We start from the raw sequence: 27,262 nt of genomic DNA, 5'->3' as shown, positions 1-27,262 counted from the left end.
TTCAAGTTCCTGCATCCTTTCACAAATGCACTGTTTGCAGTTTGAAACTCTACAATCATGTGTTTATTACCATCCTTACATTTAGCATGGGAGTTAATGGTCTGTGGGAAATACAAACTGTGGTTGAGAGTCTGGAGTTCCTCTTCAAATTTTGCTACTGACTTACTGTTTAACCTTCAGGAAGCCACTTACCCTTTCTTGTGGTCCCTTTTTCCTAGACTGGAAAACAGGAATATTAATACATCCCTAATGCACAAGGGTGTTGTGAAATATAATTAACTTGTTTAGAGCAATCTAAAATCTGCTATTGAAAGAAGAGCTTATGCATTGCAATTAAATGCTAAAACAATTAGGAGGGAGCAAAACAGCCTGTCATCATACACAGATCACATCAATTAAGAAATAAGGTTGTCTCTGAACTTTACAACTAGAGGAAACTAGCATAATTTATGCCCCATTAGAAGCACCAAAATACCTTTGATATTCCCCAGCTGCTGCTTCAGAGAAGCTCAAATCTTCCATAGGTCCTTTGTCACTGATCTTGGGATTTCTCAGATCTCAGACACCTCAAGTAGCAAAGGACACCTATGTGTGGGACAATGAGCTGAGTCTCAAATGCCTTCATGCAGGTATCAGGATTGGACCATCCCTTGATGACTGTTTGAAAAATCTTCAATATCCATACTCAGTACAAATTAAAATGATGCTGCTGGTGAAGTGTTACAAATTGCTGCAGTACCTGCTCTTTCTGTTCTTTTGTTTGAAGAGACCAATGAAGAAGGTAAACTTGATTAGAAAGGCAGAGATGAGTAGAATAAAGGTGCTTGTTTCTGTCCTCTGTTTTCAAGGAGAGATGTAAAAAGGAGTAGAATGCAACTGTGAGTTAGACAATATCTTTCTGCACTAGCAAGTTGGTTGTTACTAGCTCAGTAGATGAAGGCTGTTCTGGGAAGATGTAATGTATGAAGAATTAGGTCTGATCCCTGCCAATGACCCATGGTCAGAGGGTACTGACCCTGTGCTAATTGTGCCACAAAGTCATATTGCCTACTTACCCACCCATCTGATAGACTGGGACTGCTGTGCCTGGTAAGTATGGATTGTAGAACGCTGCAGGGAGTTTATTTAAATGAGATATCTGAAGGAGGATATAAACTGTACAAACAGGAGGACACCTGCAAGTGCAAGGTGTAGGCACAATAGTGCCAAATACAGTCAGGTGGAAAATTTGAAGAGTCTGGAAAACAAATAGAAGAGAATAAAAAACCGAGAGCTTTACTGAAGGCTATGTGGAACCTGCAGAGAAGACGGATGAGTAGTATGGATGCCAGTGTGGTAAAATATAGAAAGATGCAATTGAATTAGGAGGAGAGGAAGAAAGACAGCAGACAGCTATTAGTTTTCTCATTGTTGTCATTAGCATGCCCTGGTAATGGTAAAACAAAGGATTCAGAAAAGTAAAATTAGTAGTAAAAAAGTGGCAGGGCAAAAGACTTGACTGTAGCTTTCTCAGAGTAGTGAAGGAAGACTGAACTCTAGTCAAGGTAAGAAATATGGAGGGTAGGGTATCATTGAGATGTCATCTGTAGTGTGAGGAAAAGGGAATGAAAAAATCAAAGGCAATAGGAAGCTGTAAGTCTAAGATAGGAAGAGCAATAGAATTGTCATCACTGGGAAAGGTTAGAACAGGATTTTGATTTCAGTGAAGAATACCAATGCTCTTTTTTGCTGTGTATGTACAAGAGTAATCTGTTAATGGCTTTTGGACAGAAAAGTCCCTTGGGCAACTCTTGAAAAAACTGATGCTACCTGAAGTGATGGAGTTTGCTCTTGGGATGAAGATATATGATACCAGTTGTAATTGGGCAGGTTTTGGTTCAGCTTTTGGCATTTATGTGGGTTTATGTAGCCAGTGTGTGGACTATATAAGCTTCAGACAGAAGAGTGCATGTAGATGACGATACAGTTTAATTCTTACCCTCTTTATTTAATCAGAGCTGGGACTTTACCACTCACTTCAGTGTGAGCAAAATGCAATTTTTCATTTTTAAAGAACTGTGTTGTTGCTGCAGGCTACTAAGTTAAGAGTAAGGGAGTGCCTGGAATTACTGGGAAAACAGAGGCCCTAGATTTCGTGCTCTAAATAGGGTAAGCACCTGGAGTGCAGAAATGGGAAGGGAAAAATGAGGAGGTCGATATGAGAAAGCGATAAGCAATGCACTAGTATTCAAGGTAGATTATTAAAGACCTCAGTGTGATGCAAGGGCCTAACCTTTATTTTATAATAATCTCAGTGTAATAGCAAAGGCCAAAGCAGAGAATATGAATGCTGAACAGTTATCTGTTTTTTATGTAGAGGTTTTATGTAAAAGAAGTGACATTCAGCAAAAGACTAAATAATACCTTTTAAAATACCTTTTTCATAGGAATATCTCTGGTCTTTGTTTTCTGTAGGAGTTAAAAACATCCTGCGACCTGGCCTTTGTCAAACAGAGGCTGCTTATATCCCAGTTCCTGAGACATTGGTTATACTTCTGTAATTTGTCTATAATGTAATGGGAAACCTGCTCTAAGATGAACCATTTATGACTTTCATAAATGATGTGCCATGCAGTTCTCACTGGTTACCCCAATGAGATAAAATAACAGGTGAGAACAGCATATATCCTACACCCTTGTACTTCACTGTGGTAGTACCAATCCTTTTTAGTCCATGGACCACTATTATTCTCCAAGCATACTTTCTGGACTGCTTTTCCCACAATCAAACATCAACTCAGAGTATTCAAACAAAAATATACTTCAAAATTGAGCTATGTATCTGTTACCACGTTAATGAGTCACAGAATTTAGGGACTGTTTCCTTAGTTTGGGAATGCTGAAACCAAGAATTCAGATTTCATCTTTTTCTTTAATTGCTAATCAATCCATGTGCTATTACAAATCTTACTATTGGCAAAATGTCTCAAGTATATGTCTTAATATGTGTTATCCAGTTGTCCTAAAATATGATGAGCATAGGAGAACATTGGTGCAATTTTGAGGTTGGGGTAGAAATTTCAGTGTGGGTATATCATGGTGTTGGAAGTTGAAATAAAAGCTAGTAGGGTGATAAAATATGTTATCAAAATCTATGTGAGAGAATAAAAAGGTGGAAGAGAATGCACAAGCCTGGCTTAATTTTATTTTTATGCTTTTAAAATGGAAAGGAAACATCCTGCTGGAAACTGGGCAAGAAGTATGAGATGTAGCATATATGAAAGGGATTGAAATATGCTGCATTTAGGATCTGGAGTCCTGAAAAGGAGTAGTAATCTGTTACAAAATCTGGGTGTGGTTCAATTTCTTTTTTGAAATCTAGACGTACTTATTTCCAGCATTTTGTGTGAGTTTGCTATTTGAAATTTTAGAAGGTGTTTGAAAAGATACAAAGACCTAACAGAGAGAGACAAAATAAGTTGCTTCAGGAAATATGGATTAAAAAAGAGTGGGTACAAAGTGTGACAGGGTCAAATCTGCTGACAGAAGTGCAGAAAATGCTGAATGAACAGAGTGTACCTGTGGTAAGGCTGAAAATGCAGTGAAAAGAAAATAAATGTGTAGACATAAAGATGAGTTTGTCTGCCTTCAACTAGAATTCACTGTTTTCAAGCGCATGTTATTTCTGACTTTTAGAAGTAAGCATATATCATAGTTCATATTTTAAAAATCCCTGAAATATCTTTGTGTTCTCTATTGGTGTCACAGGCATGTATCAAGCTCTTATGTGACTCAAACTAAATCACATTACAAATAATCTCATGGACATATTACAAAATATTTTTAGCTCATGAATTAAGTATCTGTCTTAGATGATGATCTGTTTATTTCACTAGTCTTTCATTGGAGAAACATGCTTAATGTTTCTTCCTTTTGTTCCTCTATTTTGTCCCCAAATGGATGCATTTAATAGAACTTTAAATTGCCTCATTCTTTTTCTGGTAATCTGTGTATTATGCGAGACTGTGTGATACTTTTTTTGCTGAAGACAATAGACTGTTTTTCTAGCAGAGGATGACAAAAAACAACACCCTAAAAAATCTTTTTGGAAAGCAATACAAGTTATTATGGTATCACTGTCCTACAGGATCATCACAGTGCCTTAAGCACCAGGCTTTGAGTACCTAGGTTTGTTAGAGCCATATGTTCATATCTCAGCAGGACTGACTCATCTTTTCTTCCCTGGGAAGAAAAAACAACATGCCACTGACTTTACTGGATGAGGATTTTGGATTTTGGCAACTTCAACTTGTGCCACTGAGTTTTTGAAGATTCAGTGATATGTTGTTGAAGGGTGTTTGAATGATTTCCTACTTGATACTGCAATATAATAATATTAGTGTGATTTGAAACCAGAAAATACATACTGACAGCTTGTCCAGGGCTTTTAACCTCTCAAATTTCAGCTTTTCATCTTAGAGAAACAAAAGACAGTCACTAACTACTGTGTGTGAAAGACCTCATTGATTGAAAGAATTATGAAAGATGGTACTGCAGAAGCTCCCAGCTGAAATGCAGGAAGCAGCAGGAACATATCAAAGATGTTCTTCTAGGTTAACCCAGATCTATCACTGATTACTTAAACGTTAACATTGCTAAGTTTGGATTGCACAGGAAAGCATTGAGCAGAGAGGCCTTGAGTAGCAGCAATCATGACATCTGCAGAAACCACCTCAGAGTCACCTCTTCATGATCCTACAGCCTGATTTGTCTTCATAGGAAATAAGTCTGTTTATGGGGTTACAATGATGAGCTGACATGTAACTTTGTGACCTGAATTTTTCATTGCTACCAGACATTTTTTTGTTGATTCAGTTTTCTAGAAATAGGCATCTGCTCATATTTAAGGGGCTTTAAGGTAGCTGACATATTTGTATAGGCCTGGTATAGGTGATAATAGACATAAGGGTAGATAATAGACTTCTGCCCTTCTGGAGCACAGCTTAAGGCCAGTTAGGTTATCCCATAACCTTACACTTGCTTGTGGTATAGGCAACTGAATTACACCATTTGAGTGTGACTTAGTTGGAGACTAAAACAGCCATATATAAGTAGATATCTGAAATTCTAGGGTGTTCTAAGTTTCTAAGGACCTTCTATGGTTTAGGGAGCTATAGGCGAATATGGTTATTGGAGCCAGGAGAATTTTCAGTTAATGTCTGGTTTAGCGTCAGCAGATTCTCTCTGGGCTGCACTGATCGATTTGACCACATCTGTATTGACAGATTAATGGCATGTAATCCAAGTTACAGACAAGCAAAGAAATGAGACAGGGGTTGTTTCTGTTGACTAATACACTGAAAGTGTAAAAGAAAAATGTGTGTATTATAAAGAATTTAGAATAAAAGGATATAAAAATGCCTATAAAAGGATAGAAAAATGCCTATGCTGAATAAATATGTTTCAAACAGCAACTTTTTATTCCTTGTGAAAAATGTTTTCTGCACAGATTAATATTGTTCCACCTGTTTTGTATGTATTCTTCATCCTGTTCCAGAATAGGTTTTTAAAGTATTGGGAAGCTTTCATTCACTTTAACTAAGAGTATTAATGTATGTAAGAACTTAAGACCACAAAATAGATTGAATCCTCAGATTATGCAAATAGTATAGCTTCAGTGAACTAAGATTTCAGACCATTTCCACATGGAAAGATTCACTTTTATTGGTGTTGCACAGAAAATTTGAGAAATTATCACTTAATTGAAATGCTAATGAGGTTTGCTTGAATTGGAAGTATTTTTCTGTAGTTCCTATGCAGTAGTCAGACTGGGGGACATGTCACTAGCCTGATGTCCAGTCCTCTTCTCATGACTGAGATGATCAATAAATTCCTTCACTCCACTGTAAGGCTGTACCTCTGGCAGACAGCCAGTGTTAATCATATTTCAATGTATATAGCTTAGATAGCTTCCTTCTAGGAAGGCCAGCACGAATCTTTGCTTATTGTCTTTGCCACTTGATTGTTTTACCCCTAAGTTTCTTTTAATAAGAAAATCCCTCCCTTTGTACACAGGCCTTCTTATGCTAAATTCCAAGACTTAGGTTTCCTTGACTGTTTGGTCTGGCCATGAGACCATTGGCTGAATTTCTTTTCTGACTCTGTGAGACAGAATATTTGGAAGATTCCAGCAAAATCCCTGACCCTAGATCATCCTGTGAGTACTTTGAAGAGGAACACACTGAAAACCTGTGGTGGGAGATTCAGACTCTTCCTAAATGTTGCTGGAATCCTGGGACACTTGCTATTGAGGAAAACTAAACAACTTGTTTCATACAAAGCACATAATGGTGTAATGAGAAATTTTGGTTTAGTCTGTAAAAAGGAGATTATGGATAAATAGCAGCATCATATTCAATCTGTCTGTTGTTCACTGAAGAGTGAAATCTGCAGAGAGCCAGAGAGCAGCTGTTTATTCTTTGGTGCTTGTTCCATACTGACAAAAAAATCAGTTTTTCTATATGTTACCTAGTGAGGAAAAACAATGGTATATTAATTTCTTTTAACACGAACTCTTTTTCATAAAGTCATCTCTACACCTCAAGATCTTGAGCCAAAAGCACTTGCTTCCTGTTTGGCAGAGCAGAGACCTGCATGAACTAGAACTCTCAATTTTAGCAGGAGCAAGAATTACCAATCTATTGCTAGGGAAACAAGTTTTAGCATGATCTATTGGTTTTAGTCTTATTTCAAGAAGAGAAAGGTGAGAATTTTTCAGGGGTTTCTCTGTATTCAGTTTCTCTATAAATAGCCTCATAAAGCTGATAATAGCTCCGCTGCCAATGAGTGTGTTGGAACAAACACAGTCACCAATCTTGAAGCAGGATGGTTCCATGTTTGGGACTTGCCCTGTCAATCACTTCTAATCTCCCCTCAGCACTTCCTATTCCTCACTGTAATGCTCTTGTGCTCAATTTTTCATTCTCCTGAAGTTCATTGATGAGCCCTGTCACACATGGACATGGGCTCAGGTGTCAGGGGCTGTGGGAAGGGTAGTGCTGAGAAGAGGAACTGAACAGGGAGGTAGGGGTGTGCTACCTCCCACGCTGCCAGCACGGTCGGAAAGAAGTGAGGGACAAGAGCAGATGGATGGATTTGGAGGAGGGCAGGGTAGAAGAGAGGTCAGGAGAGAGAGAAGGCAAAAGCAAGGGAAACAAAATCCAAACAGCCCTCCAGCAGTGAGTGTACAATCCAGCACAAGACAAACCTCTATCAAGTATTCGTCTGGACTTGGCAGCTCTGTAAGTAGTGCTACAAATGGTGTCAGCAGCAGTGCATCTTCCTGCAAATGCCAGTGCTAGCTAGGAACCCCCCTGAGGACTGCTGTCCTGAAGCCAAATGAGAAAAAACTCTGATGCTTTCAGCTATTCCTGGAGTTCATGTCCTGCCTTAGCACATCCATTCTTTTGACCAGTGAGCTGTCACGTATGCATTAGAATAGCGCAGTGCCTGGGAGAGGGAGGAGGGAGGGGAAAGTATCCCATGACCATGACTTTTGCAGATTTTTTTTTAATGTCAGCGGATAAGTCCTGGCAGATACCTGCTCAAGCCAGCCTAGGGCTTCCTGTTGTTTCCCTGACATGTGCATAGCCTCAGTAGCAGGAGCTCTAAGGCTGTGTTTGCAGAGACTAACTCTTGGGCACTCTGTTTTCAGTTCACGAGCATGCTCAGACTGCAGTTCTGACAGAGGAGAGGCTGGTTCAGAATCTGGAAGTTCTTGTAAATAATCATCTAGAGCAGCTTACATGTGGTCATCATATAACCAACAAAAGAAAGAATCTGGTTTATGGCTGTCCATTAATTTTGTAACAGAGAGAACGGCATTCTGTAATGCATAGTGGAAAAGAGGACATCCCCTAAAAGAACTTAAAAATTTGCTAATACATTGATGCAAAATCATTGTACCTTCTTGATGCACATATGAAAAACAACTTGTTTAATCAGCTTTTGAAATAACTCTTGAATTTAATTAATTTGCTAAGTTCTCAGTGGCAGTGTTTACGTGAGGCACACAGTGTTGTTTCTTCTCAGTGTCACAGGGGTTTATCTATTATTTGTGAAATGCTATGAGATTTGGCACAACTGATACAAAAAGGAATGTTGAGGTGTGATTGACTATCTTACATTGAAGGAGAGGAAAAGGATTTCAAGAGCATTTTCCTGCTAGGAGTTGAGAGTAGATTGTCAAGATGAATGCTATTTATTTATTTATTTATTTATTTATTTTTAATATACCTTTAACATTTCAGTAGTTGGGGTTTTTTTTAACAGATGCTGGATGTTGAATACGAAAATATTAGCCTGTTTTTCTGTTACCCTTCATTGGTAGCTTTTCTTCTTGGATTCACAGGGATATGCAGGACATGAATAACACTGACAGTTTCTGGCAGGTGATTTTATGCCCTGTTCTTAGATACTTCCAATAAAGCTCATATCAATATATTGATGGCTGTTCCCATGCTTAGCTCTCCTTGTAGCTAGACTTTTCGTAATATATATTTCCCTACTTCCTTGGTACAGATTAATCAGTTATTTCCTGCGCTGTTCTTAAGAGATCTAGGAAAGAATTTATCACTCTCTTTAGTTACTCAGTGTCTTATTTTTCTTATTTTTGTGAGATTACACTTCACCTTTTTGCATATAATCTAAACAGCATTTTCATTTATGTTAAGCAAATACTTTGGAAGCTGCAATGGAAATTGATGTGGGATGTTGAAAAGATGACTGTGTTGACTATTAATAAGGACATATACAAAAACTAATTTAGGACCAAACTTATTGGCATAGTGAGATTTTCTGGTGTTTATATGATTAAGGGCACTTAGATCTTAGCCCTTCAGACTTCTTATTTTCGTAGACCACCACTGTGAGTTTTTCCTTTCCCTGTTTTGAAAGCCCCTGTGAGATGCTTGAACTGCCATTCTTCTGTGCTTTAAAACATTCTCAATTAGAAATGGCACTGTCTTTCAGAAATAGAATAACCATGAAAATGGTATTTAGACCCTCCTCTCTCACTACACTTTCTTGACTAAAATTAAACTTGCTGATACATACATTTTTCTATCTCTTTCGGGACAGTAGGTTCAGAATTGCTAAATTATAGAATAGCAGAGTTTTACAACAGCCTCACAAAGCAGAGGGACATGGCATAGCTCAGGGGAATGATAATTGCATAGGCTTTTTAATCTTTTGCATACTTGTTAAACTGATTACAACTAGATTAATAAGTAATCCAACCTGTCAGGTTTACCCAGCACTCAATTTCAAGCCATTTAACATCTACAAGAAGACTGAGGTTTTTTTACACTTTTTTAGGATTTTCAGAGGCATTGTATTGGTACCTCATTGGTTACTATGCATGGACTTCCTGCCAACATGAAAAATTTAATCAATTTGACATTTAGCTTTATGTGAAAATGTATGCTACTGGCATCCATTTTTCTTAAATGTGTGTAGAAAGTGAGTGAAATAAAATGCTTATGTTTGAGAAGGGAAAACTAGAACGAAAGGTAATAAAAAGTGAAAAAATCAAATCCACTCAACAAGACAAATGAATGTTTTTGTTCCAGATTGACCCAGCTCCAGTAGAGAAGGACAAAAATGCCTTATTGTTGTAAGGATGTTTGCTCTCTCTGTAGCTAACTCCTGTTCATCATTGTTCTTTAAATCCTGATCTATACATTGATGTTCTTAGTGCTTGGACTGATGACTTTTTCACAAAATCCATATGCAAGTAACTGGTGGGACTCAGAGGAAAAACATTGCTGAACAATACAGTCTGAGATGTGTCCTCATCCTCATTGCACTTGTGCAAACTCTCTGTGGTGGGTTGACCTTGGCTGGCTACCAGGTGCCCACCCAGCCCCTCTCACTCCTCCTCCTCAGAGATAAAGCCAGGGAGACCAGTTAGAGATTGCCATCACAGGCAAACGAGACTTGAATTGGGGAAAGTTTATTTGATTTAAAGCTAATTAAAATAGATCTGGGTGGTAAGAAATAAGGACAAAGGTTAAAATAACCTTTCCCTGCTTTACTTTTTCCTAGCAACTTTATTGCTTCATTCCTGACTCTTCTTCATGCTCCCCACCTCACATGGTGCAGGGGGGATAGGGCGTGGGGTTTTTTGTGGGTCCATCCCCTCTAGACTGCACCTTTCTCCTTATGCTTTTTCCTTGCTCCTGCATGAGTCCACACTGTGGGGCTGCAGTCCTTTAGGACAGACCTCCTCCAGCATGGTCTCTCCACAGGTAGCAGCACTTCAGGAATTATCAACCTGCCCTGGACTGGGATTCTCCACATACTGCAGTGTGGATATCTGCTCTGGTGTGATCCTCTCCATGAGCTCCAGGGAAATACCAAATCCATCATGATCTCTTCCAAATCTCACAGGCTGCAGGAAAATATCTCCTACAGCTCCTGGAGTGCCTCTTTCTCTTTCGCTGACCTTGGTGTTTTTAGGATTCTTTCTCACACTTTTTTCCTCATGCTCCAAAGTCCGCACAATATTTTCCTTTTCTAAAGTATGCTTTCACAGAAGTGCTACCAGCTTCCCTGATGGGCTCAGCTATGTTCTGGTGTGGGTCTGTGGGAATCAGTAGGAACTGTGTGTGTCCAGAAAGGGCCAACCCCAGGCCTTCCACAGAGACCACCACTGTAGCCACCCTGCTCCCATCACCTTGCCACCTGAGCCAGGTGTTTGTTTCTGTCAGGCACTTGCTGCACAAGGTAAATGGGAGCAGTATGTTCTGGTAGTTGGACAGTGGAAACTGGAGAAAATACCCTCCAGATTTGTTCTTTGGAAAAAAATGGTTTCAGATAGGAGTGATACTGTCCTTCAGTGGAAGGTAAAATTCATTCTCATTACTTACTGCATAGCTAAGTTCTTGTCTGACACTAAAGAAGCTCTTTGGGAAGAGACAAGAGGCTTAGGTTCTCCTTAGTTCTGATGATTTACAGTGCCACCAGCACTACCAGTATGTGAAGACTCTCATCATATCATTTAGAAGATAGCTCTTTCTAAAGAGATATCTTAACTCAGACATACTGATTTCTTAATTTCTACCATGTTCCAATTTAGGCTACTTAATTTTTTTTTTTTTGTCTAAACGATAGTTTTCTAATGAAAAAGAATGAAAAACATTATAAAACAGTGCCTTTTTGTTTTCTCATAACAGCTGTGCTCCAGATTAATTAAATAGCTGGGGTATTCCAAGAGCTATTAATTTGTATATTTCATTTATAACTCACCCAGCAGCATTACGTAGATTCTTTTGTAAGCTTACCGAGAATCATTATTTTGAGCACTAGATGGGAATATATGACAAATGGTACAGAAATTACAGAATCCTTTTGGTATGACATACTTCCCAAAGCTGCTGCCAGGGATGGCAAAACAATGGCCAGATACAATTCCCTCTGATACATAGTGCTGACATTTCTCTCCCCACCATCAGAGAAAAATCAGTATTTTTTTACTATTATGAACTTTTACTTTATTTCACTAACATGCCCTATAATAGGAAGAAAACAGTGCCTTTATTCCTTATGCAGAATTGTAACCTAACTTACTCCCCCTTTTTCACCACCCCACTCAGGGAAAGGGGCAATTGGGAGGAATCAATGCTACTTTTCTTCTAACAGCACATCCAATCTATTTTGTTTAATGTGCATTGCCCTTTCTGCCTTTACCTGTCTCTCATACTCCATGTAATGCCTTGCTGCTGATGACTGCATTTGCAGCAGACAGCTGAGATGTTGCTGAAGTCAGCAGCACTAATGCTGCATTAGAGAATCCTCTTCAGGGAAAACAGTGTTAGATTTAACCCAGGGGGCTGTTGCTGCAGTGAAAAGCTCTATGCTCTGAGCCACTCTCTGTTTTCCTAACAAACAGTATGTCAAGCCTTGCTTTCATGAACAGTAAATGCAATAGTTATGCTTCTCACTTGAGTGGCAGTTCTCAGCAAAAGGCTGTAGCAGCAGTAGGGTGAAATTCCCCTTGTGTGGCAAGCTTGCCATGACTTCCACTGCTCAATTTGTGTGCCTTGGGGATAGGCAGAAGGACCAGGGCCAAGCTGGTGTAAAACATGTCAGCACTGATAACAGTTTTCTTGATCCATGACTGTATGAATCCCATGGTCCCCAGACAGCAATTCTTTTTATTCTTATTCCTCAATCCAGAAAAACTGCCACAGGGATACCAGTGTTCTGTCCCATATGTGTAATCGTAGCCTGCAGGGAGGATTTTTCTCCCATTTCTTGATCACAGCTGTAATGTCACCTGTTAATTAGCCCATATCATGCAAAGATGCTGCGCAAACACAAAGGCAAACATGATAATTTTCTACTGGGATTTTGTTCTAAAAGCCAGACTTTCTAAACCAGCATTAGATTTTTGAATGCCCAGTTATAAAAATTCAACATTCATTGTGCTGGTTAAATGGATGCTCCCTACAAAACCTGTTAGAAAACACAACAGAAGATGAATGGGGGATGAGGGGGAGTGGAATAACAAGCAAATCAGGTAGTGGAAATTATTTGCCATATCCTTAAAATGCAAAATTTTGATGGTTTAACAATTTTTTGGTAACACATGGATAGAAACTTCAGTGTTTCAATACTTTCACCTGCTTCTTGTTAGACCATCCAATTCCCTTCATTCACTGATCTGCATGCATTTTCTGTAAGTGACATATTCTTGAGAAGTTCTTATAGGTGATAGCTTAATACACTGATTGCCTCCACTATTTCTCTAACATACTTCTTATATGTTGGATTTCTGGGCTGTTTAGATGGTCTGGGAAAAAGCCCAAAGATGGCCTTGGGCCCCCGGGTTCGAAAGGACGAGAGGAAGCTTCAGATTTGTTCTTGGTCTTGGTGTTTATTAATTGCTTATCTAAAAGATTTTCCCTTGGCCTGGCAGAGTTCTGCTCAGCAGTCAGCCATGGGCACACACTGAAAGCCCCCGGGGCGGTCACCTATCTTTATACCCGGAGTTACGTATACAATATTTATCATTTTTCTCCAATACCCTCTACCCTTATTAACCAGTGTTCCCCTAGTAAGGTCCAATCCCGGAGTGCCAACATCACCACAGAAGATGGAGGCCTAGAGGAAGAAGAAGAAGGAGAAGGGCACGCCCCAGTACCTCCATCTTGCCTCTCTAGACCCCCCTGTACAGGGATCTTAAACCCTGTATCTCACACTCCAATTAACTTGTCCCTTCACCATTCACCCCAGTGAAATCCTCCCGTCCTCATACTGATGTCATCTCCCATGTGGGATCAAAGTCCAGCCACCAGACATTTCTGGCAACATTCCAGGACTCCCGAGCCCCCCCAGGGGTAGTCTGGTTCACCCTGCACCCCAGTTCCGAGAGACTGAGATCCCACATTTATACTTGCTATGACTTCCAAGCACAGCCCTGCTATCCTAACTCCAGCAGCCTTTATCTGAAAGAACTTTTATCTGAGGAGTTTGTGGGAAAGATTTGAGATTGGAAGCAAATGCTAGATGCCCACATCCCCCAGGAATTTCTGTTTGGAGATGAGCAAGAGCCTTGGAGTGAAAGATTAATATTTTATCCACTGGTGGGCTGCTCATTTCCCTGCCTTCTATATTGTTCAGTCAGGAAGTCTTTTAATCTTAAATTCAGTGTGTGGCTACTTCAGAAAAGGAACTGGGGGAGGAAAAAACTCTGTCCAGTTTAATTGAAATAAATGACTTTAAAACAATTATGGTCAGTGAGGTCCCTTCATCCCCCAGTCCTTTATGATCCATTCTAAAGAAGGTGGATCCACTTACTCTTGGTGGTCAGTTCAGGGAAGCTGTAGTGGAGTTTGTTAACACCTCACAGACATTTCTGAGCTTTGGTGCATGAGTGCTCTGTCCTGCAACTTCATACACTTGACAAAAAAAATTGTATTTCTGTATTAATTCAGGAAGGAATGCTGGCTTATTAAGTAGTGCTACAGGAAGGATGTAGAAGTGCTAATAACCCAATGTAGAATCTTGTAAAAGCTGTATAGAAGACTATTCGCTCCCGAATTTTCTCAGTGAAACTGGACTACATGATGAGATTATTTTATAATTCTAACTAAATTTCTAGTTTAAGGTAAACATAGAAAAGCTTCATGGGAGATTTTGGGTGTTTGACTATGAACATGTCTGAAGAATGCATAATTTTCTTTCTTTAAAGAAACCTCCAGTTGTATTATGAGGATTTTGGGAAAAAATATTGGTATGTACCTTTAGACATGAATGAAAAAACCTTTTTACTTGAGCTGAAAGTATTTTGTTTCCTTCCTTCAATGGCACCACTAAAATGGGAGAGGAAATACTGAGTTTCATTTTTGATCAACTCATGTTTCAAGCTTCATCCTGGGCCTGAGTTTATGAATGTGCAAATGCATATGGCCTCTATGTAATTCTGTGCTGAATCCTATGAAAGCAGCATTTTTATTAGATGTGTCTATTAGTGTCTCATTAAAATGCACATACATTGCTGTGTGCCTGTATAACACAGGAATGTGGAAGAAAATGAGGTACTAAATAAGACGCTGTTAAACCTGACTTACATTTTTTCACAATAGAAATTGTGACACCAATAATAAAGATAAGGGCATGTTTATTTAAAAAAAAATAAAATATTTGGTTTGAACTATTTAAGAAGCTCACCTCCAAAACCAGATTCCTTCGTGTCTCCTATCTTCTTAGCATATTGAGTAAGATGGTTGCCAGGACAAAGGTCACTGTGGCAAAGCCACATTTTGATATTTTCACAGTCAAAAGTCAGTGAAGACTGAGGCAAAAAAGTTGTTGAGTACCCCAGCTTTCTCTTCATCTGTTGTTACCAGTTTGCCAATATTGTTTATCAGGGAGCTTGTTTGGTTTTCCTTTTCTGGTTAACATACCAGTAGAAGCCCTTCTTGTTATTATTGGTGTCCTTTGTGAGGTTGAGTTTCAGCTTTGCCTTAGCCTTCCTTACCCCATCCCTTCATCTCTGTACTTTTACCAGGTTATGTGTCCTTGTCTCCACTGTCTGTGCATTCATCTCTTTACCTTTATTTGACCAGCAGTTCCCTACTCTGTCTCAGCTACACCAGTCTCTTGCCTTCCTTCTCCAATGTCTTGCTCCTGGCGATTGCCAGGCTGCCTTCCTAGAGGAATTATTGCTTTCAGATATTTCCCTGGTGTTTCCAGGCTTCTTTTAGGACTCCCTGGCTCATGTCCCTCAGACTGCTGGTATGGTCCAGGATGGCTGGCACAGTTCAGAGTCACTGCAAGAGCCCTCCCTAGCACCCTGTCCCTCCATCTGTCTATTTTTATATCCTCTCACATTTGCCAGGGACAAACCTCATATTGCCCCTCTACCCACTCACATCTAGTTCAAAGCCTTGCCAGTGAGCCCCACTATTTCCTGAGCAAAGACTCTCTTCCACCACTGAGAAGGGTGAATCCTGTCTGATGCCAGCATTCCTGGGACTGTGTAGAACCATTCCATTGCCAAAACCCCCAAAATTCTGATGATGACACCAGCCGTGGAGCCCCAGACTCAGTTTACCCATTTCTTCCCAGGTTGCCGCCTTCAACTGTAACTAGAGTGCAGACCATAACCCCCACCCCAGATTGCCTCACCAAACGTCTGAAGGCCCTGAAGTCCTGTTTGATCACACTTGGACCATGTAGGGGTGCATTTCCTCGGCCCCTTCGGTGGCAGAGCGGGACGGGCAGCGGTCTGAGGGCCGTGCCAGGCTGGAGGTGCGCCGGTGATGGCCGAGCCCCAGGCCCCAGGGCCCGCGCGCCCTGCCGTGGGCTAGGCCCGGTCAGCACCCTGGGCCCTTCCCAGGAGGGAATTGCCTGAAACTTTAACCAGTAAAAATGTACTCATCTTGATGAGGAGTGAGAGTGTTGCTTCCTCAATTGCCATCAATTTTAGCAGAAATTTGAGGCATTTAAGCTCCTGACACGTGAGACCTAGCAATGATGTACGCCAATAGAAGAACAGGTAATGTGATGATCTCAGATGTGAACAACTGCATAGATCCTAACATTGCAATTTCACTTATAACATTAATATTTTCAGTTGTTTAATTTTGAAGGTTATAAAAAAAATCAAGAGTATACCTTTCTTTGCTCCTTGGCATCCTTTTAGTGGGATAAGGCCTATTTTGAAACACTGGAGTGCTCCTTTGAGGGTTCTTGTACCTATGAGATTATCTGTCAGCTAATATAGTGCATGCATATGAATGGATATCTATCATGGCTTTCACTGGGGCTGATTAAGTCTTCTTTGATATGATTTAACAAACATATGGATGAGGCTCTGTTTGGGGAAACGCCTGTTCTGATAGCAGCTTGTTTTGAAAAAACATGAACAAATGAAGTAGGGATTGTTCTGCATTTATTGTAAACATGTCCTCTTCTCTTTTGCTCTATGATTGTCCTAAACTGTGGTGTAAACCATCTTTACAAATGCAAGAGTTTATGTAGCCCTTTATTTTTTTAAGCTTTAAGGTATAAACCTCTGCACATTATTGAATTGCCAGTGTAGTTCATCCTTTCACTTTAGTAAAAGTACCTGTTAAACTTCTGGAATTTTATGTAGCCCTTATTTTCAGAAATGGACTCTCCCAGGGAGCTTGTAGAAAAGTAAGCACTACTTTATCTTTTTGCAGTTGATGACACCATGATTTAAAGGTAAATGGCAGCACTTTTTTGACAGTTCAGGTTAAAAGAGACAGTGTTCCGAATAGAAATTAGGATTTATGACTTCTTACCATGTGCTGAACTAACTAACTTAGTTTGTAAAGAGTGCGATATGATTTAACAAACATATGTGAACTAACTAACTTAGTGCTGAACTAACCCCACTGTCTTGTAAAGAGCGGGATAGCTCCTAGGCGGAGTATCTACAGTGTTCTTCCAATATCTAACTCCTGCTTAAAATCTGAGCAGTATTGACTGCAGCTGTGCCTTGTGCATTGGCTTTGTAAGACCATTTCTGTTGCACATCAGTTGCTTAACTAGCTGCTTTAGCACAGTCTTCCTGTGAATTCATTTACATAACATAAAATACTTTAGGATCAACAGTTCTACATTCACTTAGGATAGCTATTACTAATAGAAGAAAATGAAAAACTGAAACAGTTCTCTTCTTTTTAGAGATAAGCAGGCTGAGCACAGTAATCCACTAAGCTCTTTAAGTGACAAAATATTTATAAGAACGTTTTGTGTTCTCTACTGTGAACTTCCCATCTTGTTCTTAAATTAGTACAACACATTCTCCTTAGAAGACGGAATCAAACAGGCCATGATTTTACTGTAAGGCTGTTACTAACACTTTGCCAGAAAAATTATTTGAATAAGAAAAAATATTTTTACTAGCAGACAGGAAAAAGAAACTCACAAACTCTGTTTTAATGGTACCAGCTCTTTGCTTCCATCTTCTTGACTTACTTGTGTCATATCAAAGGCAGGCAATGCTTTCCACTGAGAGACTCTCCCAGTTCTACACTGGACTATTCTAGTTGTGGTAAGGTGGATGCCTGTTAAAAAAAATCGTAGCATTGTCACATGAACTCTGCTCTCTTCTTGCCATGTGAGCCGTGGATCCTGACGCTGAGTAATCTGAAGTGTGAAAAATCAGTCCTCAGCCTTGCAGATTTTGTGTTGGTTTACAATATACATGGTAGTTATGGGCTCTAACTAATTAAAATGGTATGAATTTTATGGAATCTATGGAAGCTATGCTACACTGAGTTACATCAGCTGAGCCACTTCTGTGAGTACTCAAATTTAGGTCAGTAAGGTGATGCTGTGACTCAGGTTTAGGATACTTGTCTATGGAGAAAGGGTAGTTCTAACTGCTTCATGCAACCTCAATATTTTATGTTTCTTCTGCATACTTTTCTGGTGTTTCCTGTTGAAATTCAAGGTATTTATTACAATAATACTTTCAGGAGACTTAGAGAATAAATATACTGACATTCTGCAAAAAATGTGACTTTTTTCTAATACTGTCGCTCTTCTTTCTATTGTCTCATAAAGTTCTTAATAGTCACATGAAATACATTTGGAGGTAAGAGAAAATATCCTTTTAAGTTTGATATTACTCCATCCTGGTTAATAAGTGTTGGGTACCATAAAGACCTTTCGATGGTCAAACTGAACAGCTATGCCGCAAGGTGTTGCAAAACAAACAAAAAAAGGAATCAACCACAAAGGCTTTTGCCCTGATCCTGGATCCCTTATAATCTATTTGGTGTCTGGAACCTCTAAATCATATATTAAATGAAATATTAACTGTAAGTATAAAGCAACTATAGATTTCTGTAGCTTATTGATTATCAAGTAAGCTGGAAGCTCTATCCTCCATGCAATGCTTCAGAGTTGTATTGCTTGCAGGAAAATATGACTGTAGTAAATGCCCAAGTCCTGAAATTATTCAGGATCATAAAATGGTTTCTGTTGGGAAAGAGTTGTGGCTCACCTCAGAATCAAGGTATAATCATGTTGTATGTTTAAATTTTAGAGAATGCAGTTACAATGACACTCTGATGGGATGTTGTAAATCTCTCTGCTTTAATTTCTAAGTGAAACAGCACAGACACATTGTGAATAAGTTCAGAGAATGAACCTAAAGTAGCTGTATTTTAACTGTAGTCTGATTTAGGTCTGATATGCAAAAAATTAATCTAGTTTCAAATAAAATAACGGGCCAGTGGCAGCTGCACCATGGTAAGATTACACAGGAATTTGGTTTAAAATGAATCCAGCATCTTCAAATCCTACATGTAGTACCCTTATATCAGTGGATGCTGAGGAACCTGGCCTCATCTTGCTGTTGGTAACACTAGCAACACAGAGTGGGGAAGTGTGATGATGGCACACCTGAAGTATTTGGAAGTGACTGAGCTTTGATTTACCTGCCTTGGTAGCTTGACGCAGTGGTTGGGCTGTTAAGTCCAGCTGGAGGTCAGGACTGGTTAGCTCTGATGTATTGTAGAGGTCACCTGGGCTTTGCAGTGTCTCAGTCCCAAGGTGAGAGGTCCACAGTTGCGCTTGGTGTGTAACTTTGACCTCAGACATCTCGCATACTCTGTCTGACACATGATTTATACTAAACTTTGTGAAGCTTCCAGGCTTTAAGGACATTTTCATGAGTGATGCTTTTGTGAATCCACATAAATGGTATGGGCCACTTTATGTTAGAGCCAGATAGAACTGTGGTTTGCCAAGCATTTTTCATTTCTGTCAATTCCAGGTGATGATCAGTGTTCATTAGCAGTTCAATTTCTTAGTGCTATGAATACTCTTAGAATTATGATTTAAGTTTATAAATCACTGCCAGGGTCCTTCACCAAACACCACCATGTGTAATTTATATGCTAGCTGGTCAGAATTTCCATGTTCATTTTGCATAAATGGTTTTCTGCATATTTCTGAACTTTTTGCACTTGTAACTGGCCTGTCTAGTTCTAGAGGTAATGGGTAAAGTTCTAGAGGTAATGGGCAAAGCAAACCCTTGAGGTGTCCATTGAGTGTGAACAGACAAAGAAGATATGGAACTTTCCAAATGAGAAGAATCATATCTATGTGAAGAACATGATTTATGTAAAAGTCTAGAAAATATTATTTAATATTTTTTAAATGTAAATCAAGGTCATACCTTAAGAGATTTGATTTTGAATAAGGTTTTTTGCTTTTTGTTTCAGCGGCTGTTCCCCCACCTGTTCCCCCAGCAGTGAGGGCTCGTGAGCCTGAGACCAAAACTATCAGGCATTACCCACCTTCAAAAATTGCCGTTTCCACCCAAACCTCTGTTGTTGCTGCCATGGAAGACACTTCTCAAAGCCGGCACGCAGTCATGGATTGGAGAGCAGTGGTGGCCATCTTTATTGTGGTGGTAGTTTACCTGGTGGTGGGAGGACTCGTCTTCCGTGCCCTGGAGCAGCCCTTTGAGAACAGGCAGAAGACCAGCATCGCGTCAGAAAAGGCTGTGTTTCTTCGGGAGCACCTTTGTGTCTCCGAGCCAGAGCTGGAGAAACTCATTCAGGTAGGCCATGTGAAGAAGATGGTACTTCTTGGAAGTTAGGAGAAACAGCTCAGTGGTTTATTGACCAGCTGAGTTGGTGGGGAGCAAAATTGTTCACAGAGACCTTGGAATGGGCAGTGTGAAGCAGGCTCTTTCCCAGTCATTTTAAGGTCTGAGAAGCAGAAACTATGTGTCCAAAATGTTGTAAATATATATAACCATAGATTCATAGAATAAGCTTGGGTTGGAAGGAGCCCATCAGGATCATGGAGTCAAAGTCCTGACCCTATGCAGGAGACTTGAGAGCATTATCCAAATGCTTCTTGGACTCTGTCAGGCTTGGGGCTGTGACCACTGCTCTGGATATCTTGATCCAGTGCCCAACCACTGTCTGCGTTAAAAGTTTTCTCCTGATATCTCTCCTGACTCAGATTTAGGTCATTTCCTTGAGTCCTGTCACTGCTCATGAGAATGAAGAAACTGGTACTTGTATTCACTAGAATTATGAAAGGTGTGTGCAAAGAAAAGCAGAACCTAATATCTGGAAAAAAATTTGAGAGAGGTGATAGATTTGCAAGACTTATGCCCTCATCTCTACAAATTTTCAAGTAGTCTTAAGTTCTTAATTCTTTCTTCAGAATTAAACACAGCAACCAGGAGGGCACATAGAACATGACAGGTGGGATTTTTGAAATAAATATTCAGCCAAGAATTCTGAACTTACAGGTTTACTGTTGTAATTTTTAAATAAATTAAGGAGGATGAAGTATACAAATCAAAAAATAACTGTCATTTAAAAGCTTTGGAATTTTTAGTCTGATGTAGTATGAAAAGTTTTAGAATCAATTTTGAAGGAAATAAGTATTGAATATGCAAGGATAAGTGGAAAATATATTAACATGCAAGAAAGGTCTGTCAAGGATAGATTTATCTATCCTTAATTGATTAAAACTCTAGACAAGGAAAGTAAAATGGATCTTACAAGACTTCAGTAGAGTTTCTTTTGGGATTCCATGTAGAAGCCTATCAGTTAGTCTGGATTTATGTAGTCCTGGAGAAAACAAAGATTAGATAAGAAATGTAACATACTTAAGGAATATATTCAAATTTCAGCCTCAGTATAGGTACACAGGTAGATCACTTCTAGGTTGACTGGTTCTTAAAGTCCTTTGTGGCATAGGTAGAAATATTGAAGGAATGGACTTTGAAAGTTGTTACTTTTGATTAAACCAGAAAAAAAATTGCTGCCCTTGGTCCTTAGAAAATGCTGTTGTGGAAAAGTGAATAAATGTCAATTTATAATGAGGGTACCTAATCACTGTATAAGGGGTGGTGAGAATAAGTAGAGAGGTAGGGAGTAAATTAAAAAGTTATTAAAGAATTAGTTATTAAAAGCTGTTTGCTAATGAGAAGCATCCTAATAATCCTAATTGAGAAATATCAGAGCATGAAAGGCAATTGAAGCAACTCTTTGTATGCTTGATAGGAATCTGCTTGGAAAAAGAATTGTAGAGGGAGATAATAATTATTGGATTAGAATGATCTGTGAAGAGGAATTAATACAGCTAGGCAAAAAAAGGACAAGAATTTTCTTTTCCTACCAAATTCCTATCCTTGATAACAAATAGAGTAGATACATCTTTGACTGTCTTATCACTTGAGAGGGATATTACCCTTATCCTTGAAAAATATTTTTCTTCTTTCTACTTGGGATCTTACTGGAAAAATTACAGAAACATGAACAAATGAAGCAGATAAAAACCTATCTTCATGGAGAAATCAGAAACAGTCTGTTTTGCTCTTCTCTCTCCTCACCAGCTGCACTGGCTTCCAGCTATCTAGTTGCTTATGTATGTGGAATTGATGAAGTGTACTTCAGACTGAGATGCAATTTGGTTTCACTCTCTTTGGGAATACAGGACTCAATTGTCCCAGTATCACCACAAATGCTGGGCTTCTGCTCTGGGATTTGCCTTCAGTCCCATGCAGATCGTGTCACCACACCATGTCTTTTTTCTTCCAGAAGGACTTTACTGTGTTGATACCAAAGGGGCTGAGAGTAAAACACACATCTCTGCAAGGATGGAGAGAAAACCAGAAAACTGTCATCAAAAATACATGTTTTTAAAAACAAATAATATCGAGTAGTTTTATTTACTTCAGTAGTTTTGTCATTCTCTTCACTCCTACCTGTCTGTTTGCTTTAGTATTACTTGAACATCCAGAAAGACAATTTCTGCCCTTTGAGGTATTTCAAATTATTGCCTTCCCTGAAATGGGTGGCATTTGAAAAGAAAAAGTACAATAGGTTGGTAGTCATTCAGTAAAGAAGATTGGATGTTCAATTTATAAACCACACTGAAAAAATACTCTGTACTTGTATACTGTGCTTGTAGCTCCTCTGGAGAAGGAAAAAGAGATAGGGAAAGGAGCAAGTGTGAAACAGCTTTGGGTACTCTGATGACCTCTCACTGTCAACAATATTTCAACTATAGAAGTAGCTGAAACTACTAGTTTAAAATATCTTAAATATGTGAGGTTTGTTAGCAAAGTGTTTAGCACTCTGGAAATCAGCTTTTTTCCTACTCTGAGATAACCTGAGGATGCCTCTCTTCAGGTCATTGCTACAAAAGCAATCTGAAGTTTCAGATGGGAAACTTGTAAAATTTTGTTGTCTGTGTGAACGGGGAGAGTCTTGCCAGTAATAGTATCATTGTTTAAATTTTGTGTCAGTTTCCATCTAGCAGGATAGTTCTGTGTAGGAGGACTTGTGGTGGTAGTAGTAAGGCATCCTTTTCTCATGCATGAGCTGAAACTGGTTGTTTAAATTCTGTTAACTGCAGGCTGCCGGCTGCTTTGTTTTGCTGCTCTCTTTTTGTCCTCCATCGCTGTATGCAAAATACAATGTATTAAAAGACAGCATTGGAATAGTTGGATATTTATAAATGAATGATGTCAGTGAAGATTTAAAGAAAAAATGAATTTTTTCTGGATGAGAGGGGAGTATGAGAATCTCAAAGCTATCTAAGGCAACAGCATACTCCTTCACTTCAGGGTTCGTGCTTGGCCCTGAAAGACTTGCTAAACTGTGCAAACTCAAGTGTGATTTAAGTGTAATTAGCTTGCTGACATTCACACACTCACGGGGAGGGCGGACAGCATTCTTTGGCAGAAGAAACCAGGGTAGCTGACAGTGTGTCATGGCCTATTTAAACGGGCAACCTGTCTGTTGTGCTGATTTATGCTGTTCTGCATAAACCGACAAATGATCTCTGCTTTCACACCACCTGCAATATGCCAGCAACTGGTACAGAAGCCCTTTCAAAGGGTTTGGTCTGAAACACATCCATTCTCTATATCCCTGATTCTTGAGGTATGGACATGGGCTGAGGAACCCTGGCTTTCTGCCCACATGAAATGAAACTGGTCCCGCCTGGAGCTTGCTTGTGCTACAGTTTCACAATCAACTTAGCCTGGCATGTAGTAGCTCTACTTCTAAAAAAGGCTGTCCCATACTGATGTCTTTAGATGTAGCTGTCCCTGTTCTTGCCCATACACCTCTTCTCCCACTCCTTTCCCTTTTGTGAGGCAATGTGATGAATACCTAAAAGCTGGGAAGCAGATTAGCTAAAACTTGCCCAGGCTAAAAAAACAGTGGAGTAACATTTATGACCATGAAGTGAGTTGGAAATACAGGCAAAAAATGAGTGAGAAAAATGGAAGTGGAAGTATGAATGTGGTAAATAAAGCATTGGTGGAAAGAGATTAATGAGGAGGAAAGTTTATCCTGAAGGCTAGGGAGAGATGATGTTAAATGGACGTTTAAAAGTCAGTGCTAAATCCATAAGAGAATGTGAGGTTTTAGAGAAGATTAAGAGATAACTTGTAGACATGACCAGGTAAGAAGTGGGGCAATGGCAAAATAGAATGACTAAACTTGCTTTGCACATGGACAGTATAGGAAAAGGTGAAATAGAAAACCACCATGACAATTCATAAATCATATGGAAAAGAGAACTAATTAAAGAAATGCAATAAGAAAAGTCAAATCTGTGTTGATAGGTGGAAACTCCATTTTGAACATGCCAAAGAAACAGAGGATGCAAGAAGTAGAACTTTGCTTCACTTGTTGAGCCCCCCAATAAGTTCACTGAAACTACCGAGGCTAAAGATTGGTGGCAATATTTAGGAGGAGGAGCAAATAACAGAAAGAGAAGTAGAAGGTCTGGCAGTAGGGTGAGCAGCTGATAACAGCAACATGAAGTGAGGCTGGACCAGAATGGGAGAAAAGCAAAGAGTTGGAAATTTTAGGAGGAAGAAAAAAAGAATCTTGGTTCCTCTGCAGTGGTTTTATGGAAATTAGACTTGGGAACATTTGGAAGGGAGAAAGGGAGACATTGCTGCTGCTGTTCAAGAGTGAGGTCTGAATTTCTCTATGATGAAGAAGACCTTGTATGAGATCTAAAAGCAACTTGAAAATACCTGCTGAAGGGCATCTCAAAAGTCATCTTAGAGCAATTCAGGTGAGTATACTGGATGCTGATGAGAGATTTATTTCTGTACTTCGTAGGCTGATGTGTTCAGCTCTGTCTTCCTTTGGACTGTGAGGCTGCAATGAACAGTGAATGTGTATGTCCCCATGATACAATATGGTGCATTTTTAGAAATTCCCAACAAACATTCAGGAGGCTGATATGTCTGCTTGGTTTGATTCAGTATTATGTGGGACACGGGACAGTGACCAGGAAGCAGTGTAGCTACCTCAGCTTCTATCCAGAGTATACTTCATTCAAGCACTGTCTGGGAGCCTGTCTATCATGTTGTATTTGTGGACATGAGATCATGTGTAGTGAGGCAACTGGGAAGCTTGAGCTGATCACAAAGTTTATTTATGATGTTTCCATAGATATCTTATTTGTTAATTTCAAACAGGGTATATATAGGCCATATTTATTTCTTTTGTCAGCATAAAATATAAATTACTTAATCAATTACTGATTGCCTTGGAATTTAAATTCTTGGCTGACTAGTTTCAGTTGATTTCACAAACACTATTTGTATTTACCACCTTTCTAGCTGCTTCTAACATAACTGTCCCCAGTGAGGAATTTTTCCTTTGGTAGTAGTGGCTACAAGAACAATATTTATGGAAGAATTTATGATGTTGGTCCTTTACTTCCCAATTGCTTTGTATCTTTTGTCATTTATTTATGCATTTTATCTTTCTTCTACCTTAATGGGTATTCAGTTCAGCCGTGTGTTCAACTTATGTGTACAGAAGAGGCTACTATACTATGAGCAAATATTAAAAACTTAAATTGAGGCTGTTTCCATGGTCCTAGAAGTTTCCCTTTGGAGCCTATACCAACTAGCATAGGATACAGTAAGGCATGCATGATGCTGATTCTTTGTGTTTTCTTTGCAGCATGCTGTTGAGGCTGAGGACTCAGGAGTCAATCCCGTTGGAAATTTCTCTCACAAGAGCAGTCACTGGGACCTTGGAGGTGCCTTTTTCTTTGCTGGAACAGTCATCACTACTATAGGCATGTTTATTGTTTATTTTTTAAAAAGACACAGTCACACTGAGACATAGATAATGAAATAAATTTGAGGAAGGTAGGTAACAAGGAAATAAAGTAGCTGAAGTGTATTTCTCTGTTAGCAGAAGACATGACTCCAGGATGTGTCAAGGGCACTGAGTCTTTGGGTAGGTGTCAGAAGCTGTCTACATAATTAGGGTAAAGTAGCAATGCTGAGCTGAAAACAGGTAAAACTCATGCAGGCTTTATAACTGTTCTTGATATAGATTGAAGCAATCTACAAGCAATTGCTTGAGACCAAGCAATTCTTCTAATATCCTCCTCCTTTCCATAACTGGAAATATATTCTCATAACTACTACATCCTTTTAAAAATTCTTACTTGCTTTCATACTAACAATTGAAAGGAATTACACAAATGATACATTGTATTAAAAAACCCCTTTTTTCTTTCTAGAACTAATGGCCTTGATTATGGACACATTTCTCTGTATTAAATGAAGAGTACACTAAACTGCTCCATTCACTTTTCTTGAACCCTTATTTTAACAAGATAATTATTCAGGCCCTTATCATCTCTCCCCCCATGCATTGTGTCCAATATATTTAGTATTAGATCTCTGAATGTTGGTCTTAGATATGCTAAGGGTTCTAATCTCTCTTCTGTAAGCCAGTTCCTCTCTTGAAGAATGTTCAACAGGCTTGGATTTCAGAAGATGGTCTGAAGAAAAAAGAAAATAAACCAACAGCATGGTTGATATAGTTAATCTGCAGACAATTATACAGTAGTTTTATAATTTTAAGCTTGATTTCCGTGCTGTCATAACAATCAGATCAAGAGATCTAATTATTTGGAAATCACTGGCAAATTGTTGATTTTTCTTTGCATTTTCTATGAGTATTACTCTGCTTTTAATACTGTATAAATTGCTTCTCCACATTACAGCTGTGGTGCACACACTGGTGACTGTATAGACAAATAACTTGATAATCACATAACCCTTAAATAAAGTATGAGAATCTGACTAAATTCTGTAGGCTTTTAAAACAGGTAATACAATAACAACAAAAAGAGTCCTGTGGCAGTTGAAGACTTGCTGTGGTGATCATCTCTAACAGTAGAGATGTCTTTGGCTCTACCTTTGCTGTCAGAGTGAGGGGGAAAGAGTGATTGTATAGAGTGTTTCTCTATATTAAGCTACATTACCACGTATTTTTAATGGTAGCATAAAACCAGAGGGTGGCAAGAAAGAAAAGATTTCTAATTCATATGTAAGAACCACCCCCCCTTTAATATTTGTTTGCTCAATAGACCCAAATGACAAGCTTTTAAATTACTCATTAAATAAATGCCACTATGTAGGCATAGTTCATGCAGGCATATTCATTGACATCTGCTATTTAAATAATTTTGAAAAGACCTTGTATTTTTGCCCATATTTATTGAAATTCTCCATGAATGAGATTTTTATAAATCTCATTTTGCATAAAATCAGTGTATTGTGTCAGGGCATGAAAATGGTTTTAGTTTATGCTCCAGAGGCCTGTTGGGCCTCCTCTTAGGCAGAAACTCAGATTACCTGGTCAACCTCAGTCCAGTGGCCCATGGAGCCTGGACTTTCTTGGAATTTTAGGAGACATCTGGGATGATA

The 27,262-nt window shown here is 39.1% G+C and overlaps 1 protein-coding gene across 1 annotated transcript in view; it reads left to right on the top strand.

The window, feature by feature from the left end:
- The window catches only part of KCNK10 (potassium two pore domain channel subfamily K member 10), a 51,010-nt gene that overhangs the window by 4,864 nt on the left and 18,884 nt on the right, over positions 1-27,262 (top strand). Inside the window, exons 3-4 of the mRNA XM_054275683.1 lie at positions 19,752-20,092; positions 25,497-25,614. Of these exons, the coding sequence (XP_054131658.1) occupies positions 19,752-20,092; positions 25,497-25,614 (459 nt within the window). The remainder of the gene's footprint in view (positions 1-19,751; positions 20,093-25,496; positions 25,615-27,262) is intronic.

The sequence above is a fragment of the Melozone crissalis genome, unplaced genomic scaffold, assembly GCF_028551555.1.
Source record: "Melozone crissalis strain CALT ecotype California unplaced genomic scaffold, PUWL_Pcris_2 ptg000018l_1, whole genome shotgun sequence".
NCBI classification, from domain to species: domain Eukaryota; kingdom Metazoa; phylum Chordata; class Aves; order Passeriformes; family Passerellidae; genus Melozone; species Melozone crissalis.
This window is presented reverse-complemented; position numbering and strand designations above follow the sequence as displayed.